General features: G+C 42.7%; 2 protein-coding genes across 3 annotated transcripts in view; one reads left to right on the top strand and one right to left on the bottom strand.

The window, feature by feature from the left end:
* mtmr7b (myotubularin related protein 7b) overlaps window positions 1–6,448 on the top strand; it is a 17,017-nt gene extending 10,569 nt beyond the window's left edge. The window contains exons 13-14 of one of the 2 annotated variants that reach the window (XM_084929812.1): window positions 937–1,063; window positions 1,818–6,448. In XM_084929812.1, the coding sequence (XP_084785938.1) occupies window positions 937–1,063; window positions 1,818–2,171 (481 nt within the window). In that variant the 3' untranslated portion in view covers window positions 2,172–6,448. Of the gene's footprint in view, window positions 1–936; window positions 1,113–1,817 lie in introns of both variants that reach the window. The other variant, XM_084929813.1, reaches the window with a different exon arrangement.
* Window positions 6,449–8,657: 2,209 nt separating this feature from the next.
* Window positions 8,658–13,642, bottom strand: LOC146384765 (uncharacterized). Its single transcript, XM_084929779.1, has one exon. It carries the CDS (start codon window positions 13,034–13,036, stop codon window positions 10,085–10,087), a length of 2,952 nt encoding a protein of 983 aa, XP_084785905.1. The 5' UTR covers window positions 13,037–13,642; the 3' UTR covers window positions 8,658–10,084.
* Window positions 13,643–21,684: the final 8,042 nt, after the last annotated feature.

A 21,684-nucleotide genomic window follows, 5' to 3' on the forward strand; every position in this document is an offset into this window, starting at 1 on the left:
TGGGAGCAGTGATATTGGCCTGTAATTGGTAAACTGACATCTCTCTGTTTTTATTTCTTGACTCTGGAATTTCTTTTGCTAAATTAAAGCCAACATTTACAAAGAAATCATTAAATTCATTTGCAATGTCTTTAGTTTTATCAAGCACAATATCTTTGTCTTTTTTAAAATAGTCTGGATAATTCTTATTTTTTGAGCCCTTTTTGATTATACTATTTAATATCCTCCATGTTTCTTGTGTGTTACTTCTGCTTTGCTGCAATAATGTGTTAATATTCTTTCTTACTTGTGGGAGCATTTCAAGTTACTATACCTCAATATAACCGTTATAGTCCAAATATTGATAATATGTATGCATTAAGTGAATAATAACTAGATAAATTGCAAAAAAGGGCAATAAACTACAAAAAAATTGAAAATCGTTTTTGTTTTTTTGTTGTTGTTGTTTTTTTTTTACATATATTTCTAGTTAGAGACATTTAAGAGGTTTGTCCCTCAAAACTGTAAATACAAAAAATTGCACAAAATACAGGAAATGTATTTTGAGTGTCTTCATAGTTTTATTTTTGAGATACACCAATTTTTATATACTGCTGGAAAAACGGAAATAAATATTATAGTGCAAATTTGCAAAAAAAACAGCATATGCATCAAAATAAACTATTTCCAGCAGTGCAATTTGAGTCCTAAGCATCCCAGAAACAATTCAGAAAAGCATAAAGTCAAACATGACTTTTAAAAACACCAGTATAGGTTCATAAGGCCCCGAAGGTAAAAAAAACTACATTTTCCACGAAAATGACGTCACTTCCGGCTTTAAAGGGTCAAAGGAAGCTGCACTGAGTTGCTGGTTTGTGCATTTGTTTTGTTTGCCTGAGTCTCTGAAACCGGCGGAGAGTTTCTCTGCTTTTATATTTCACATTTATTCTCCTCCAGGATGTGGAAGGGTCTCTATAACCACGCTGAGAAATCGATGCCTCCCCGCCAGTCACCTGCCGACTTCCTGTCTGCCGTGAGGGAGGAATCCCAGCAGCTGGAAGAGGAGCTGACCAATCACCAGGAGGTACCGCCAGGAGGAACCGCCCACCACCACCACCCGGGCTCCAGACAAGGCATACAACACACGACACGCCTGTTATGACACCAGCACAGATCGTTAACTTCAGCTTCGCTGCTTAAACTGCGACCGTCTACTTTTTAAAACTTTTTACCCCAAAAATTAAAAATAATTCAGCAGTTATTAAACCAATTTTAAAAAATCTGCAGAAGTTTCTAGATTAATTTTTTTTTAAATGTCTTATGTTGGTAGCAAAGACTGTAAATAAAAGAAGGAAACTGGCTCTATATCTCAGAATTGGACATTAGCATGTTAGCATTAGCCGCCCTGTTGGGTTGCGTAAAGGTTACTGTATTTGGCCACCATAGACTGTGTCACACACACCTGATGTTAGCGCTCAGTAACATCTAATTGGACAGCCTGTTAGTCCAGTAACCTCACAGCCGACACATTATTGGTCAGATGATGTCATTAAAAAGCTGCAACAGCACAAACACGGTGCAGAGGTCAAGTTCAGGGTTAGCTGAGGCGAAGTCAGTCAGCTAGCAGCTACAGTCATGTTAAAAACACGTTTGTTTCTGCTGTAAAGTTTTAACATAGGAGTCTATGGGACTGAGTCACTGCTGGAGCCTCTAGTGGACGTGAGGGGAACTGCAGCTGGGCTGCAGCCTCGTTCTAACCTGTAACTCTCTGAGTGTTAATAAAGTTTTTCCAATTACGAGTCCTCTCAGCTGATTGTAAGCTTCTTGTCTCTGTGCAGAGGATCGCAGACCTGACGGGGAAGCCGATCACCTGGGAGAAGATCGAGGTTCCCCGGAGGAGGACTAGCTGCCTGCCGCAGAGGCACAGCGGGCCGGACCCGCCCACCTTATACAGAGAGCCAATCGCCAGCCTCGCACAGGACAGCGGTCACACACTTTCCTCTGCACCAGCCAATCAGAAGACTCACACCAAGGAGCCCGCACTCTCCCTGCCCTTAGGGCCACGTGCCCAGCTCAAGAGTCACGACCCCGATGACCTCTCCACCTGCAGCGACCTGGAGTCGGGCGTGGCCGACCTCAGCAGCCGCTCATCCAGCGGCGGTGATGTCGGCAAGGACCCGGACTTGGAGTGACACGGACCGGATCAAAGGGACTCCGCTGGCTTTTATTAATATTTATTCACAGGACGGCGAGGTGACGTTTTCAGGTTAAAGGGAGAAACCTCGGCGGCGTTTGAGACGGAGGTGAAAACACGGTTTAACTTTTGTGGTTCACAGAACAGACAGGCTGCTTCAATTTAAATGTTTTTAGGTTACTGACATTTGTACTGAAACGCACGATTGCACAGTGACAGGAAGTCAGACACACACGAGCTTAAAGCGATCAGAACAAACACACACGAGTTATTGTCTCTTCTTCTCTTCACTGAAGAGTCTGAAAACTTGTTTCCACCCAGTCTTCCTCGTCCTGCAGTGCGGCATAACAGGCATAACAGGTTTCACTGTAGATCGTGAAGCTGACCTGCTGTACGTGTTCAGCGTGGCCCTCGTTAGCTCGTTAGCTCGTCACAGCAATCACACCTGTGGGGTCGTATTTGTGTGGACGACAGGCGGCCGTTTCCTCAGAGGGCTTCAGTCTGATCCTGGATCAGCCGTCTGCTCAGTCTGAACACTGAAGTGCTGCTAGAGCAGCTTTGATTCAGTTCAAAACGACCCGCCCCCTTTAAGCCCCTGGTGGGCGGGGCTTCTACCACAGTTACTTTGGGAACACCGGGGAGATTTTTTATTAGAGACAAACGTAGTTTAAACTGTCACAATAACACAGAAACCCCACAAACAGACACTCTGACTGAAATGCTCCAACACACACACACTGACAGACACACACATATAGACACACACATATAGACACACACACACACTGACAGACACACACACACACACATGCAGACAGACAGAGACACAGATATAGACACAGACACACACACACATGCAGACAGACAGACACACAGATATAGACACAGACACACACACACTGACAGACACACACACACTGACAGACACACACACACTGACAGACACACACATATAGACACAGACACACACACTGACAGACACACACACACACACTGACAGACACACACACTGACACACACACTGACAAACACACACATATAGACACACACACACACACACATATAGACACACACACACACATATAGACACAAACACACACATATAGACACAAACACACACATATAGACACAAACACACACATATAGACACAAACACACACACACACTGACAGACACACACATATAGACGCAAACACACACATATAGACGCAAACACACACATATAGACACAAACACACACATATAGACACAAACACACACACACACTGACAGACACACACATATAGACGCAAACACACACATATAGACACACACACACACACATATAGACACAAACACACACATATAGACACAAACACACACACACACTGACAGACACACACATATAGACGCAAACACATAGACGCAAACACACACATATAGACACACACACACACATATAGACACAAACACACACACACACTGACAGACACACACATATAGACGCAAACACACACATATAGACACAAACACACACATATAGACACAAACACACACATATAGACACAAACACACACATATAGACACAAACACACACACTGACAGACACACACATATAGACGCAAACACACACATATAGACACAAACACACACACTGATCGTTCACGTTCTCATCACCTTCTTAACGACACGTTTATTTCAAGGGTTTAAAGGGACTGAAGAACAAACAGGTCAGTGTTTATTTATTTTTGATTTTAGACTTTTTTGTGCTTTATTTGATTTTATTAAACTTTATTTAGATTTTGCCGTGTGAGGAGCTGATGCTGTCGGTCCTTCAGATGAGAAAGTGGAAATGATGAACTCAGAGCAGTGTTCCTCTAAACTTTAATGATCTGTAACTCTGTACATTCCCACGTTAGACGAGCAGGAGGTTTGGAGGGGTGTGTGTGTGTGTGTGTGTGTGTGTGTGTGTGTGTGTGTGTGTCGGCTGGATCTCTGTTACTGGGAGCTGGTGATAAACTGGCTCCACGTCCTCCTCTTGCTGCGTCCGTTTCTCTCTGCTGGGAATCATAACTGGGACTCTGACCGACACCTCCTCCGTCCACTGCTGGTTTATGGTTGAAGTTTGACTTTAACTGATGCACTGAAGACGAACTTTGAAAGGAGAGGCGTGACATCTGTGATTGGATCTAAGGAGCTCGTCTCCTTTTTAACTGGTACACTGTAGCCTGTGGTGTGTCTGTACGGTCGCTGTGTGTTTCCTGTATCCACTGATGTAAACGATCTCAGTAAATCCATATTAAAGAGAAAAACTCCCGTCCTCTCCTTCTTCCTCTGTGGAGGCCGAGCAGCCGTTTGATTTACGGCTCCTTCACAGCGTATCTGTGTCCGTCCCACAGCAGGTTTGGGATCTTTAGTGGAATTTATTTAAAGCTTGAAGCAGCTTTGATACCATTTACGGCCTGCACACATCCTTGTTCCCTCTCTTTCTCCATAATGTGTTCGTGCTGCAGACGTCAGTAAAGTTACAGTCACAGTACTTGCACATGTAGCTAGGGCTGAGGAAGAGGAGGAAACTCCAAATCCAGAGAAGGTGGAGACTTTAAATAACCAACAACAAGCAAAACATTCTGTGGAGAAACAGCTCCACACATTGCATCTGCAGGGTGAGTATACCAAACCCAAGCTTTGTACCATGAGATCACTGTGTGTACTGCAGACACTGAAGCTCTGAGCAGCCACGTCGCGTCACCAGCTACATATTAAACTGAGTCTTCCCTCTCATGATGACAGCACAGTGTGCTTGCTAGCAAAGCTACGACTGAGGTGATGTTAGTGAGTTTTTAGCTCTTCTTGCACTCAGTAGTAGGTTTAGTACACATGCTTTCTTCTTGGATATTCGAAAAGCTGAGTTTGCACCATAAACATTTTAAGGATGCCCTCAGCTGGGAAAGGGTGGAGTGCCCACTCCGGGTGGGGACGAGTTCCTGGTCCAAGTGGAGGAGTTTAAATATCTCGGTCTTGTTCACGAGTGACGGGAGAGGGGAGCGGGAGATCGACAGACGGACTGGTGCTGCTGCTGCAGTGATGCGGACGCTGCACCGGTCCGTCGTGGTGAAGAGAGAGCTGAGTGTAAAAGCGAAGCTCTCGATTTGGAGGTCGATCTACGTCCCCACCCTCACCTACGGTCACGAGCTGTGGGCAGTGACCGATCCCACAGCTCGTGACCGTAGGTGCGGGTGGGGTCTCTCATCTGTCTCTTCAGATGTTTTTATAAAAGTAGATCGATTAAGGTTTTAAACAGACTATGAATAAAAACTTTTGTATATTTGAAACACATTTCCCATTTAAAATAATAAAAAAACAACATGCTGACATTTTTTATGGGTAGTATAACATTTTAATAAATCCAGAATCTAATAAAACTGAGATTCTTTACTATAAAAACAGACTAATACACCTGATTACTGTATTACAGTGTTGAACCACACTGAGGGTAAATGTGTCGTCTTTACACACGTAAATACTTTTTATTTGAAAAATTTCATGTAAATTTAAAGCTACAAATGTATTATATTTTCTGTACCATAAAAAACTTCTCCATATTTTAATTACCAAAATTACAAACTGTTAAAGTTCCACTACTGTACGATATTTTTCTGTCAGATTATTTGTTTGTTTTATTTTTACAGAGTTTACAGATTATTTCTATTTTTAAACAATGTACTGTACGTGTGAGATCAATGATATGAATGTAGCCGCTAAAACTGGTGGATATAAATCTTCACCTCAAAGTCCGTTCACATACAAGAAGAAGGGGAGTGAGTGGGTCGGCGCTCAGGGCACAGAGACTAAGTTGGCCTTAAACACACCCTTTATTTCCATGGGAACACAGACACAACCAGAATCACAAATACAGTTTAAAATCCCCCTATACAATAAAAAGAGTTTCCAATACGCTAAAAACCCTGCCGGCAGAAATAACTATATACTATCTGTAGGAGCCATAATTGAATGTATTGAATTTTGATGATCACTGGGTTTTTATTTGTTTGGTTGTTATGGGAGTCACGTGGGTGCCAGCGGTGACATAAATGGGCGTTGTCAGTCTGTCATTCACTGGTTTTGATTTTGACAGAGAGGAGGGCTGGGTAGCCGTAGTTTTTGTTGACCGCTGCACAACATGTTTCGCCTTGTTACATTAGAGCCTGTGATGTTTTAAGAGTCTGAATCAGGAGCCGATGACATTACTCTGTAAACTCTCAAAGCACTTTAATAAACAAGCAAACAATTCCACCTCTCGCATTATTGCGTAAAGTTGACAGCGCGTCAGGCAAATAGGCGGGCTCCATCCCCGGCCTCCAGCGACTGTGGAAGTCGCTACAATTACTTCCAGGCTGGACGACTGTAATTCATTAAAAAAAACACCACAGCACTTTACAGGAAGGGCCAGAGTCGTCTCTATTTTTTGAGGCGACTGAGGTCCTTCGACATCTGCCAGAAAATGCTCAGGATTTTCTACGAGTCTGTTGTGGCCAGTGCGATCCTCTATGCTGTTGCATGCTGGGGGAGCAGGCTGAGGGTCGCAGATGCCAACAGACTTAATAAACTGATCCGTAAGGCCAGCAATGTTGTGGGGATGGAGCTGGACTCCCTCAAGGTGGTGTCGGAGAGGCGGATGCTGTCCAAGATAAAGACAATGTTGGATAACACCTCCCACCCACTCCATGACATGCTGGTCAGTCACAGGAGCTCGTTCAGTGAGAGACTGAGATTACCCATGATGCACCACTGAACGACACAGGAAATCTTTCCTGCCTGTGGCTCCCTGTACAACGCATCCACTTAACACACTGGTTACTGCTACAACTACACGTTTCTTTTCCAGCTATTTATTAATGAGTGACTTATGTATATATATATATATATATGTATATATTGTACTATTCTTAGTTAGCGTATTGTCTGTCTTGTCTTAATGTTGGTTTATGTTGGTTTATAATGGAGCACTGTAACAAAGAAATAATTTCCCCCAGGGATCAATAAAGTATTCTGATTCTGATTGATTCTGATTATTATCAGGAAGTCCTAAAAACTCCCTGAAAAGCCTTCAGTTAATCCAAAATGCTGCAGCAAGAGTCCTGACAGGGACTAGAAGGAGAGAGCAGATTTCTCCTGTTTTGGCTTCCTGTTAAATCCAGAATTCAAAATCCTGCTTCTCACATACAAGGTCTTAAATAATCAGGCCCATCTTATCTTAATGACCTTGTAGTACCATATCACCCTATTAGAGCACTTCGCTCTCGCTCTGCAGGCCTACTTGTTGTTCCTCGAGTATGTAAAAGTAGAATGGGAGGCAGAGCCTTCAGTTTTCAGGCCCCTCTTCTGTGGAACCAGCTTCCAGTTTGGATTCAGGAGACAGACACTATCTCTACTTTCAAGATTAGGCTTCAAACTTTCCTGTTTGCTAAAGCATATAGTTAGGGCTGGACCAGGTGACCCTGAATCCTCCCTTAGTTATGCTGCAATAGGTTTAGGCTGCCGGGGATTCCCATGATGCATTTTTCCTTCCCACTGTCGCCAAAGTGCTTGCTCATAGGTGGTCTTATGATTGTTGGGTTTTACTCTGTATGTATTATTGTGCGCTCTACTGTACAATATAAAGCACCTTGAGGCGACTGTTGTTGTGATTTGGCGCTGTATAAATAAAATTGAATTGAATTGAATCGTGCTGTCAGATTTGTGATCTGATTTCAAAACAAACTGCTGAAGATTTTCTCTTATTTTGGAAGGATGTTCTGTTTGGCCTTACAGAAAACTGTACACATCTAAAAAAGAAGTCTGATAAAGTATATATAATTGAGCTGATTTTTATTATGGCCAGGTTTTATACACATAAGTGTAAGTTCAGAGGCACTAACTCTGATTATTTCCTTTAAAAATGAATTCAAACAGTACAGTCAATGAAAGAACCTGCATTAGGTTCAACCTCTTTCTGTAGTCTGTTATCGCCCCCTAGTGGTCAAACAATCCTGCCGTAAACTGCTCTTTGTATATAATTAATTGATTTTACTTATTTATGTTTAATGTTTCTCTCTCTCCTTTTCTCCACTAAGCATTTTCAAAATTCACGAGTATCACTAAAAATGGCAAAACATTTATATCATTCATATACTTTTATTTCTCAGTTTATGATCGTTGTTTGATGTCACCTGCAAACACCGACACGCTGCTGTGGTCAGAGTCTTACTATAACTGTTGTGTATCTGTATGAGCGACCGGACACGGTTACTTGCTGCACCTTGTCAGCGCCTCTGCACCGGACAGCACGGCGGCTTTCCAGCCGAGCTGATCGAGCCATCGTGCTGCTTCACGTTTACCTCAGGCTTTGATGACGTCAGGGGCACGTAGAAAACGTTAGAGTCACTGGATTAAACCAAGTGACGTAAAAGACAAAAAACGCAAAAGGACAACCCCAAACACACGCGCACACACACACACACACACACACACACTAAAAAGATATTAAATGATCTCTCTAAAAACATGTTTACTTATAATTTCAGATGTGCACAAATTCGGTTGTCAAAGAAGAAAAATGCCTTTAGATTAGATTCTTTTTTTGTTTGTACAATGAGAAATTACAACAAGTAGTGTATTTTTGTTTTAATGATGATTTTGGACTAAAGTGTTTCCCCAAAGAGTGGCCTACAGCTCATTTAGGTTTGAGACCTCTGTTAAGTGAGCTGTTCATGAAGGCTTCTCCATCTACACACAAACATCTCAGCTCTCTCGTTTCTCTTTCCTGTGATCTAACAGATCCTCCTGTACTGCACATCATCACATCAGAGCGAGCTCTGCCCAGTCTCACATGCTGTGGCCTGTCTCACAGGTTCTTAGTAATCCAGTGGGCTGATTATGTAGCGCCTCCCTCAGTAGAAGCTGTGAAATGTTGTTTGTCATTAGTTGTTCTTATGGATTAAACAGTGTTTGTTCATCTCCAAGCTTCATTCACTCAAAGGTGGCTTTTAGTTTGAATTCAGGTCTCAATGTCTCGTTGTGTAAACTTGTAGAACATCTGACTAGTATTTCATTAATGCTGGTTTCCTTTACCTGTTCAAAGTAGCACACTGCGCACGCACACAGTGAGAACATGTCTAACGCTGGACACCAGCAGCTGACCTACCCACAATACATGCAAGACAACTAAATTGGTCCACAGAATAGATGTAAACTGACTAAACTACGACACAAATCAGACAAAAACAGATGCAACATGATCACAAACAGACACATGTTGGCTACATGTTGATGCAAAATGACTGCAATCACACGTGCAACACTTTCTACATATTTGACAACAGAAGAAAAACACAAACAAAGTTGGAATGTATTTTCATTTAGATTTCTTTTTTTATTTCATGCCGAATTAGATATTTTAAAAATCAAGCGCCAAATCACAAAGTCTCCTCCCTGTTTGTACTGTAAGGTCAAAACCCTACAGTACTACAGAGAACCCCAACAATCAAATGATTCCCCTCTGAGCAAGCACGAGGCGACTGTGGGGAAGAAAAACTCCCTTTAACAGGAAGAAACTTCCAACGGAACCGGGCTCAGAAGGGACGGCCATCCGCTGCGACCGGTTGGGGGGATGGAAATCAAAAAGGAGACGAGATGGCGTGAACTACAGTTGTTAGAATTTGGATTTGAGGGCCGATCTAAAAATCAGGGCTCGCAAAATCGCTAGCCCGACGTCCCGGGGCTAGTGATATCTCCGGTCGGGTGACCAAAATCTATCGCTAGCCCCGGGACGTCGGGTTAGCGATTTTGCGAGCCCTGAAGTGTTATGGTTTAAATTTTGATTTGGTGCTAAAATTCTGCCTCAAGATGTTAAAAGAAGCAGGGCAGTGGGGGAAAGCCAGGATGGTGATTTTAATCATCGTTGGCTTTAATGCACCACCTAAAGGGCTTTCGCAGAGCTTTTCCCACCGCTGAAAAGAACCTGGAAATTTTGGATTTCTTTGGAGGACTGGGGATGACTCCCAGGCTGATTTTTAGATGCCTTATCACAGCCTCATCAAAAGATGAATTACTTTCCATCGCAGCATGTAAGACGCGTTCTGGAGAGCCAAACTCCCTGATGAGGGATTTGGCTATTTTCTTCATGAACTGTTTGTGGTCATTGATGAGACTCGTGGTGGACTCTGTGCTGCTGAGTTCAGGCTTGATCAGGTCTCTCAGACGGTTGATGGCCATGTCTAGTTCTGCTGACAGAGACACGGACTGTTTGGTCTTAGATTTAGATTTTCTAAGAACGCTCGTGAAGAAGAAGAAGGCGAGGTCATCGGACGTTTTCTCAACCTCGGAAGATGGCACTGACACAGAACCATTCTCTGACATTTTAGAGGAAACACCTGCAGAGCATTTTTCTGGATGCTCTGCAGGTGCAATGCTCCCAGATTTTGGCGTTGCAGGTGACTTTTCAGATGCCACAGAGCTCCCAGATTTTGGCGTTTGAGGGGACTTATCAGATGCCAGAGAGCATTTCTCTGGAGAAATGCTCCCAGATCTTGGCATTTGAGGGGACTTATCAGATGCCAGAGAGCATTTCTCTGGAGAAATGCTCCCAGATCTTGGCATTTGAGGTGACTTATCAGATGCCAGAGAGCATTTCTCTGGAGAAATGCTCCCAGATCTTGGCATTTGAGGGGACTTATCAGATGCCAGAGAGCATTTCTCTGGAGAAATGCTCCCAGATCTTGGCATTTGAGGGGACTTATCAGATGCCAGAGAGCATTTCTCTGGAGAAATGCTCCCAGATCTTGGCATTTGAGGGGACTTATCAGATGCCAGAGAACATTTCTCTGGAGAAATGCTCCCAGATCTTGGCATTTGAGGGGACTTATCAGATGCCAGAGAGCATTTCTCTGGAGAAATGCTCCCAGATCTTGGCATTGGACTTGAAATTTTTGATGCCAGAGAGCATTTTTCTGGAGAAATGCTCCCAGATTTTGGCGTTTGAGGGGACTTATCAGATGCCAGAGAACATTTCTCTGGAGAAATGCTCCCAGGTTCTGACGTTGGAGGTGATGGTACAGATTCCTCACCACTGCTCGCTGAATCTGTGCTTGTTTCCTGCTTTGGGGTCTGTATTCTTTTAATAAAGTTTTGGATGTCATTCACAGCCCCAGACACCTTGTCCATTTGAATCACTTGATCTTCGTCGTCCAGCCAGAGTAAGAGCTTCTGTAGAAACCTTTCTACTGCGTCTTCTACGAGGACATAGAGGACTTCAGCAGAATAGGGATGCTTTGAGCCTTGTGTTTGTCGTGGAGTCCTGGAGATGACGGTATCTGAGAGGGATCTACCCATTAGAGGTTCGGGGATTTCATACATTCGATCCGTCATCAGTAGATCAAACACTTTTGCCGTTAACTCCACAGCAAAGTCTCTGGTTGCCCCACTATTTCTAAAGTTTTCCAAGGTTTTTTCAATGGAGACCTCTTCTTTCTTAGTGAGTTTGTCAAACAACCGATTGACGTGGGATCTAATGGCGCCAAAGTCGATTGGAGAAAAACAAATGTACCGTAGAAGCATATTGTGGGAAGGGGCTTGGTTTGCGCTCTGGGGACGAGGACTATGAGGCTCTGACCCTGAGAGGCTGACAGCTATGCTTTCATCGGAGGGCACCGTGTCACTCTTGGGCTGCTTGCAAACGTTTTTTAGACAAACAAAATATTTGCTGTTTGTCTTTATTTCTTGTCTCAGCTTGTTTTTCATATTTTCAAATTGTTTTTTCGCAAACACGGAAAAGCGATGTTTGCGTGCTTTGAGCCCGGAGTGAGAGGTGGACGGCACACATTTGGAAAAGAAGTCTCTCACCTTGTCGGTAATGAATTCTGCATTAAAGGCAGCTTTGAGTAAGCTACAGCCGTCACAGAGCTCTTCACTGCTTGAACCCACGTTTCCAAGTATCTCATTTACAATGTCAGCTGCAACCTGTTCTACTGGGGTTGCAGCTCGGATACTGTGGCTCTCTGCAGTGGGTTTTATTTCGCCTTGTTCTGTTACAGCTGATTGGTCTGGGAGCTCAATTTCTTTCTCCTCATCATCTGAACCTTTATCTCCTTCTGTCATCTCTCCATCTGAGCTCCTTGATGACAGAATCACAGAAATCTCTGTGATTGCTGATTGCACTGACACATTTGAATCCGTGCTTTCTGAACCGGAATCAGACCCCCTTGACACGCACTGGCAGCGCAGCATACGTGCGTGCCTTTTAAGGCACGAGGCAGTGTGGCAAACCATGCGGCGCAGCTTTTTAATATTACTAAATTTGCCGCTAACATAAACGGCGGGGTCTTGCGGCAAATCAGGGCTTTCTGCGATCAGGGCAACTGTTGAGCTGACCTTTTCGGAGATCTCTTCCTCAACCATCCGTGTCAGCTCGTCAGCGCTCTCATGTCGCTGTTCCGGGACGTTAAGAGCGCTGGCGATGGCGGCTGAGATCGAGTCTCCGAGGGACGGGCTTATTTTCCCCGCACCTAAAGGCTCCGGATCTTCCTTCGTCATTTGATCCTGAATAACAGGAAGGTTTGTTTCAAGGATTCTGACAGAGGCGACCTGAATGATTTCAGAAATCATATCCGCGAGCACCGCTTGGACGCCCGAGTCGCACGTGCCATTTTCTATCAAGCTCCACTGAACTTCAGAGAGCCTTTCAAAGCACCGGTTGATTGGTGGCATCATCTGCTCTGGTGTGACCACGAATGAAGTTTCGTCTTTGCTGGGCGATGCCATTGTTGTGTCGCAACTGTGATTTTCTAGATTTAAGTGAATAGTGTGCGAGTTTTCTTGCTTTAGAGAACGCCGACTGTTGAACATTTGCAAACAGATGAGCTGTGTGATGTTTCTGTTTGAGAGCCGCTATTTATAGGTTTCACTGCCTGTGACGTGGCTGACAGATCAAAGCAAAAGCCAGTGACGTCACGGAGAACGCACGCGGAGACGCGGCGATAGAAGCCCCTGGCGCGCGCTCACAGCTGCGCAGCAGCAGATTTGAATGACGCCTCGGGTGTACCGTTTGTGACCCTCCATATCCCAGGATTCATTGCGAGTCAACGGTTGAAGAAAAATGGCGGACGGTCGAAGTGAAGCGGTCCAGAAATAAAGTCTTCAAAGTAAGCGCAGTACGGTGCACATTTTAGGACATCGTCAGGTCTCAGAACACGAGCTATCAGACAGAGAGAAAATCTTCCTGCAGGTGGCGCTGTTGTCATGTCCCACCAATGACTGTAGTGACAGCTGCAGTCACGGAGAAACTTGCGTATCTCTGTTCGGGAATAGCAGATAGAGCGTAGGCTCTGAGAGGAGGGCCAGCGTTTACGCTTCGAAAACACGACCGAGTGTTTTAACGTGACAGCCTGAGGTGTTCTTCAGTAAACTGGACTACCCGACAGAAGGACCCGAGGCCCCGCTGCACTGTTCCGGTAAGTTAAATGTGTTTGTAAGCTACTCCGTAACTACCGTCCTTAGCTCGGTCCTGAGACCTAGCTAGCTAAGATGTCAGGGTTCGTTTAGCTAATCTGTGCAGGTGAATGCATTTACTAAAGAAATCAAGAGAAACGCCCCGGGCTGCTCAGTCACTAATTACTGTTACTGTACTTTTATTACAAGTATTATACTGCAAGTTTACAGATATTTGATCAACTTCTGCTGCTTTTGTTGCTGACTGCTGTGGTTGATTTCCTTCTGCAAGTGTCCAGAGTCAGAAGAGCCTGAGAAGGTGAGAGGAGACGGAGGCTCTCCACCCCTGATGAGACACCAGGACAGATCCAGGACGGTGTGTGAGGAGGAGGAAGAGGAGCCAGCAGCAGCTGAGAGATGCAGAGGAGAGCAGACAGCTCTCTGTAGTTGAGGGACTGGTAAAAACATTGAAAACACTTTTCTATTTGCTTCCTGTACCTGCAGAAGTATCTCCAACACAAACTGTAACAGCTGCATACAGGGAACCACTCACTGCTGTTTGTCCTGCAGGATCTGACAGGGAACCAAGGAAAAATAAGGGAACCACAGACAATAATGCTTTGATTTATCCAGAATATGTTGAGTTCAGATATTGTTTTCATCACAGTGGGATTGTACTGGTTTCAGTGGGAAAAGTATGCATTTAAATAAAAAGTTGTCCCTTCACAAAGTGTCAGTATTTTATAAAGATGTCATGTTTCTGTGTCATCTCTCTGCTGTTAGAGCCTCCAAACATCAGCCTGTTTAATGCTCTCATATCTTCAACATAAGTAAATTATACTGCACAGTTTTCTCATCAATAAAAGAATATTTACTGCATCTGTTTGTCTTTCATTGTATCTGAGACGTAAGAGGATCAAATCTTTTTACTTTATTTTTGGGATATTGTCCTTAAATATATCTAAAGCTTTCACACAGTGGGGGTTGTATATTAATATTTGTCTGTCAGACAGTCAGAAGTTAGAAATAAATGATACAAAATACAAATAAATACCTTGAATTTAAACTGAAATGTAATATTTGAGACAAAGATGAGTTCTTGTGTCGTGAAAGCTATGAAAATGTAAATAAAAATGTTTCGATTTTAGAACAAAATGAGTCGTCTAACCTTTACAACGGGACAAAGTATTTGTTAAAATGAAGCCAGCTAAGTGAGTCTTTCCATAAAAATGGAAAATTAGGAAAGATGGGAAACCAACCTGGAAGTTCCAGCAAATAGTTTTGAGAGTGAGAAACATTAAGTTCAACATACAGCACTCTGTAGTTCGACAAATAGTCAAAATGATCTAAACACTTAAATATTTTATTGTCTCGTTTTATTTTCGCTCAAAAACAGAGTGTACTTTATGTAAACAAGGTCTGGTGGCCCTAAAATGTAAAATGTTGGGTAAATGTTGTGTTAATGTGTTGGTCTTAAGTAAAGCTAAGATGTAACACTGAATTGATCGACACTTTATACTTTAAAAAACACTCAAATGAAGTGGGGACATTTTTGACCCCTGAGGAGCACAGGTGTGTGGAAATCGGGAGGACATCATGAGGGTTAAATACTTGTAGAAATCTGAGCTGTTGGTGTGTCCTTGGATTGTGTGGTAATAATATTACAGCTGGCAATCTTTCCTACTGAATCTCTGCTCTGAGTCATGTTACCTGAGATGAATTCTATGTTTACCTGACAGTCTGGACAAATGTGCTGTGTGAAGCTGTAAATCACATCAGATCCTAACTGCTTACATTTAAGGAGCCTGGTCATATTGAATTGTAACATGAATCAATGATTTTCTGATTGCTGATTCCAAGAGAGTCTTTGTGGAAATCCTGTTTTGGCTTTTTGTCATTTGAATTCTCTTTTCCGTTTGCCAGAACAGTTCTCCACAGTCACTGTCCACATGGGTCAGTGGGACCAAGAAGCACTCTGCTAATGTGGGACTCTGCCCAGCAACATCCAGCAAGACCCAGACAGCGTTTTCTATCTCCCAGCTGGAGCTTTTTGTTTGTGACTGGAGAGTCAGATTATTGTTGAGGCTGGAGGAACAGCCTTATCTGAAACAGTAACATTTCAGTGACTGCTGCTTATACCACAGGTTAATACACTCTACTGATCCCTGATGGGAGAACCATCACCTCTGACAGCAAAGAAGCCTGGTGGATGTTTGTTTACAGTCTGATGATGGGACATCATGCTCTGCATCTTCAAAGTTTGTCTCTTGATTATTATTCATACACAGTAATGTGAAGTATGCTCATATCTAGTATAACTGGACCAACCTGCTGCTCTTCATTTATGGAGGCTGTTGAGTCTGTTGGATGTTGTGTATCTCGTGTTCTCTGGGCTTTGTTGTCCTCGGTCTTTTTGCAGGATCAGAAAACAAAACCAGGAGGTCTGTAAATGTTTCTTCTCCAATTGGATGATGATGAGACCGTGACACGGGATGCCACCTTTAGTCTTGTGATGAAGCAAAGCTGAGGAAGAAGTGTGATTAAATGGGACCACATGTGTGCTGCTGAGAAGGATGTACAGGGGCACCTGCAGCCAAATCCAAGCCGCCTCAGGTTAGTTGTATTTGCTATAGGACTGAGACAGCTGAGGCATCAAATGTTTGATTAAACGGATGAAAAAGAGAAGTTTCTTCCCTGTAATTATGGCTTTTTCAAATATGTAGTAAGTTCAGGTCTGTCAGCGTGCTGAGGTCACAGAAACAAGAAGCTTCAGACTTCAGAGTGTTGTTTACAGTTGTCTGTCATCATGATCTCCCCTGAAGTTTATCACTATTAGACAAGCAGTAAGTCCACAGTACTGTCATGAAGATTCTGACTTTGGTCATGGTTGCAGAATATTTTATAATATACTATATATTATTTTTTGTAATTCATTTTTTTCTGTTAATCAAAAATTTACTTTGTGAAATTAGAATTTGAGAATGAAGAATGTGACGATATATTTTTGTTCGATATTTAATTTCTCGCAGTTGCAATTGTTAAATAAAAAAATAAAAATATATTCTTATAATTTAGCAAACTAATTTATCATATATATATCTGTATTAGTTTTAATAAATTAATTTGGCACCTGCATTGAAAATACTATATTGTATTCATACAGAATCAGTTTGGTATCATTGTTTGTCTGATTGCTGAAACTAAGAGCTGCTTTGATCTGTTTAGATCTAAAGTCTCCAAAGTTGAGCTCTGATGTTTCTTCACCCCTGTGTGTGATATGTGATTTCCTTCATGCTGGCAGAGCAGAGCAGCAGTTTGTGCTCACAGATGGTGACGGTGTGGAGAGACGGTGGCGTTTCCTCAGAAGAACCAGCAGAGTCACAAAGGGCACCAGTCCATCTCACCACCGTGACTCGCTGACTGATGCTCGTCTGCACTGCACAGAGGAAATCAACTGACCGAGGTTTGTCCAGTGACGTGTTATGAATGTATATTTGTTTTATGCTTACAGATGTGTTTTTCTTGACAGAGGCTCTGCAGAGGTTAGACAAAGCAGAGAAAACATGTGCTTTACATTTTACTGTGATTTACTGGGATATTTGTTGCCTGATGTTCAGCAGGAATGGAATCAAAGGGAGATGTTTTTGTAATGATGTAAGTAAATCTTCAATATTATTTATTTTCTTGGTTATATTAGGAGTGTTTCTGAGTGAGGGAGGGAGGAGTCATCATCCAGGTAAAGTGACGTGGATCAGTGGATACACTTGTCTCCCCTTTAAAGGAGACGATCAGAGTCATCCTTAAATGTTAGTGCTTTCAAATACACAAACATTTTTAAAGGACAAAAATGAACATCCAACTTTGGCTGGAACACAAAATAAATCTTTGCATGTGTGTTTTCAAACTCTCAGATGGGCAGCATATCAGTCTTGGACTGTCTAACCTGCAGCACTGAATGACCACCACACATGAGCATGTTCCTGCAACATTCAGCAGCTTTGTTCATCTGTGTGCTTCTGCTTTTGGTAAGTAGAGTTACCCAACTACAGTAACTCTAAACACATGCCATCCATTTCTAACGGCCTGGTTACTTCCTGTCAGTTACTTTAGAAACCATGTGGTCACCTGACCTAACACTGTTTCTTCTTCTTCCCCTTAATGTTGAAGTGTCACATGTCAAACAGCTGGAGAGGAAACTACACCAGTGTACTGGGATGTTTCACCAACACGTGCCAGATGCTGTTCCTTCATGGTGACATCACCAGAGACAGCCCCGCCCACCTCAGGACCTCGCCATTGATCATCATGATTATAATGATGACAGCGAGCGGAACTAAGACTGTAAAAATCCACGACCAGAATGTTTAGATGCTTTCTAATTATTCATGAATACTGAGGTTTTGTCTCTTTTTTCTCATTTGTTACTAACAAAGTTCACAAACTCACACAGTTTACATTCTGTATGTTTCCATCTTTACCAGCCACAGTCTAACTGCAATTAAGAAAATAATCCTTAGAAATCGTCGTTTTTCTCTTTTGTAATTGATGATAATTCAGTGAATATACTGCGCTGCTTCCTTTTATTGCGTCTCACATTGCTTTATGTTTTTCAGTGTCCAGTTATTTTTCACTGCTGTTTGAATTCTCTGTATGTTTGACCCTGTAGACTGTTTGATGGACTGCTTGTCTTCCTGTTTGTAACCGCCGCCTGTTTCTGACTAAAGATTTGGATTTGTGACTTCAACACAGCCTCTGCGTGTCCTCCCTTTGTGTCCTCTTCCTCTGTGAATGTGTTGCATGTGTCACAGATTCATTTTATTAACAGCTTTCCCACAGTGAGTTGCATCAGCATTCATTCACAGCACATTTCAGAAGGATTCAGATTAATACAGTGATCTTATAGTCAGAATGATCCTGACAGAGTGCCACTAAATTATCTTTCATCAGGTAAATTTAAAGTTCAGTATTTCAAAGCAGGCGTTATGAAGAATCCTGCTGGCATTAGGACTGTAACAATATGTACTTACAAAGTCTAATTTTTCTAATTATGTTAGAATATTGGAAGACAACCAACTTTTAGTGTTTTCTGCATATTAATTATTCTGAAATAGAGACGTGACTCTAACTGTACAGAAGCACTAAACAGCTGACAATCTAACACACATCATTGGCCCGAGCCGTCATGCACAGTGAGTCTGATCCTTTGCTGTGACAGTCTGACAAGCATGTTTCTGGTCAGTTTGGAAGAAATAATATCACAATGTTGATCTTTTTTTCAATATTCCTTCTCTTTTACAACATAAACTGTGATCAAAGCTACTTGTGTTCACAACAGGCCGGAAAAAACCTGTAAGAGCCGTTTATACTCATGTAGATTAATACTCAGGTTTTTACCTTTTTTGTTTCACGAAGCGTTAAAAAGGGAAAATCCCCAACTTAGACATTAGTCACAGGATATTTTATTAAAGCAGCTTAGCAACGGTACAACAAAAAACTCTTCTTTGATTAATAATAAAGAGGATTTAATTTTAGCAAAGGCACACGTAGATAAACTCTGGTATAGTACTCTTCATCATTTCAAACATAAAAGGCTGGAGGTTGACCTTTAACCTCTCAGGTGTGATTAGAGATGAGCTGAGGGGACTTCAGTCCACCTCCCTCCCACTTCTCCTTTAAACACGATGGAGGTGAGAGCAGCAGAGAGATACTGAGCTCCCAGACACACAGGGCCTTAAAAACCAACCACTAAACTAACTGGAAACCTGATGTGATGATCTCAGTGCAGCTCGTAGACGGATTCCCATTTTAAACTCAAACTCCGGAGCTGAAGCAGAGTCTGCTGCTGTTTTGTGATTCCTGTGAGCAGTGAGTTACAATCATCCAGGATCAGAAGCATGCAGCATTTCATGCACAATCGCTGATGGTAAAAACAGGTTTTAACTATGCTGCTTATGTGAGAATGATGCCTGTGATCAAGTTTCAAATCTGTGCAACAATTCAGAATAACATTTGTTCCTTTGCTTTAGCTCCAATAATCAGCAGATCTGTAACAATTTTAACTGCAGAACGATTTTATGCATCCAGCTGGAGTTAACCTTCATACTGTGTGACAGTCTGTGAGCTGTGTTTAAATCACTGAGGGGTATAACTGCGTGTAGTCAGAGAGGTAATGGTAATAAGATTTATGCTGGGAAAACCTGCATGAAATAAAAAATTTGGAGCTAAAATCCGAGAGATGCTCTAAAAAACAGGTGTCGAACTCCAGGCCTCGAGGGCCGGAGTCCTGCAGGTTTAGATGTGTCCTTGATCCAACACAGCTGATCTAAACGGCTAAATTACCTCCTCTACATGTCTTGAAGTTCTGCAGAAGCCTGTTAATGAACTGATCATCTGATTCAGGTGCAAAATCTGTAGCTTGGAAACATCTTGGGGCTTAAAGGGCGATCGTGGCTCAAGAGTTGGGAGTTCGCCTTGTAATCGGAAGGTTGCCGGTTCGAGCCCCGGCTTGGACAGTCTCGGTCGTTGTGTCCTTGGGCAAGACACTTCACCTGTTGCCTACTGGTGGTGGTCAGAGGGCCCGGTGGCGCCAGTGTCCGGCAGCCTCGCCTCTGTCAGTGCGCCCCAGGGTGGCTGTGGCTACAATGTAGCTTACCATCACCAGTGTGTGAATGTGTGTGTGAATGGGTGGATGACTGGATATGTAAAGCGCTTTGGGGTCCTTAGGGACTAGTAAAGCGCTATATAAATACAGGCCATTTTAAAGGAGATATATAACTGAATATCATCTGCGAAATGTCCATAAAAGTGCTCAATAAGTGTTGAAGAGGAAGTAAATACAGCAAGAACAATAAAGGCCCCAAAACTGAACCTTGTGGCACACCATAGGCAAGAAAAGTAGAAGAGGACCTGTACTTAGAGGTAGCCACAGAAAAGGATCGTTCATGCAAATAGGATTCAAACCAGTCCAAAGCAGCCCCTGATATACCCACCCAGTGTCTCAGCCTATCTAGCAGAAGGCGGAGGTCAGGTCCAACATCAACAGAACGGAGCGTTCTCCTGCATCACATCTCATCAAAATGTCGTTGGAGACTCTAATAAGTGCAGTTTCAGTAGAGTGAGCTCTACGAAAGCCAGGTTGGAATTTATCCAGAACGCTGTTTTCATCTAGAACAGCTATAAGCTGCTTAGCCACAACCTTTTCTAAAATCTTAGCAATGAACAGTCATTTTGAAATCGGTCTGTAGCTACTGAGAAGAGAAGCATCAAGCTTGGGTTTTTTTAACAGTGGGTGAATAACAGCATTCTTACAATAAACAGGGACCTGACCAGAAACCAGTGAGGTATTGATAATTGTGAGCACACAGGGACCAATAGACTGAAGGACATTTTTAAACAAAGATCCAGGTAAAATAACAAGAGAGGATGCTCATCGAATCAACTCACTTGACCAGCTCTGGTAAGGACACAGGTAAAATACAGGCCTAGCTTGAGTTGGAGCAGACAAGAGAACACAGAAGGAGAGATATTGTTCCTCACGTTACTGACTTTTTCAATGAAGAAAGTAAGAACAACAACAACAACAAAACATAAATAAAACAAACATTAGGTCCAGTGTAAACTCTGCCATAACTTTGGACAGATCAGTAATGTTGGTGAAAACACTGAAGTCAAAGCTGATTATTCCTTTCACACCAGACATTTGTGGGATTATAAGAACAAAAAGCTGTTTTTATTCTGAAGTGATGATATGACCAAACTAATGAGGAACATACAGACTGAGGTCACATATGAAGCTGGGATGTTGTACAAAAATATACCAGAATAAATATGAGACTTACCGTACACTGTGAGCTTATATGATGATTTCCTGTTTCCTTTTCCTGTTTTAGAGTCGACAGTATAAATCCCTGAGTCGTTCCTCTGCAGCTCTGTGAGTGTAAAGAGTCCAGAGTTTCTGTCCCACTGAAGTCTGTTCTTATAAATGTCCTCTGATATGTCAAATATCCCCCCTTATTCACCCCAGCAATAATCGTTCCTCCATATAACACAAATCCTTCCTCCTGCAC

The sequence above is a fragment of the Perissodus microlepis genome, chromosome 6, assembly GCF_051167445.1.
Source record: "Perissodus microlepis isolate ML-2025 ecotype Zambia chromosome 6, ASM5116744v1, whole genome shotgun sequence".
NCBI lineage: Eukaryota > Metazoa > Chordata > Actinopteri > Cichliformes > Cichlidae > Perissodus > Perissodus microlepis.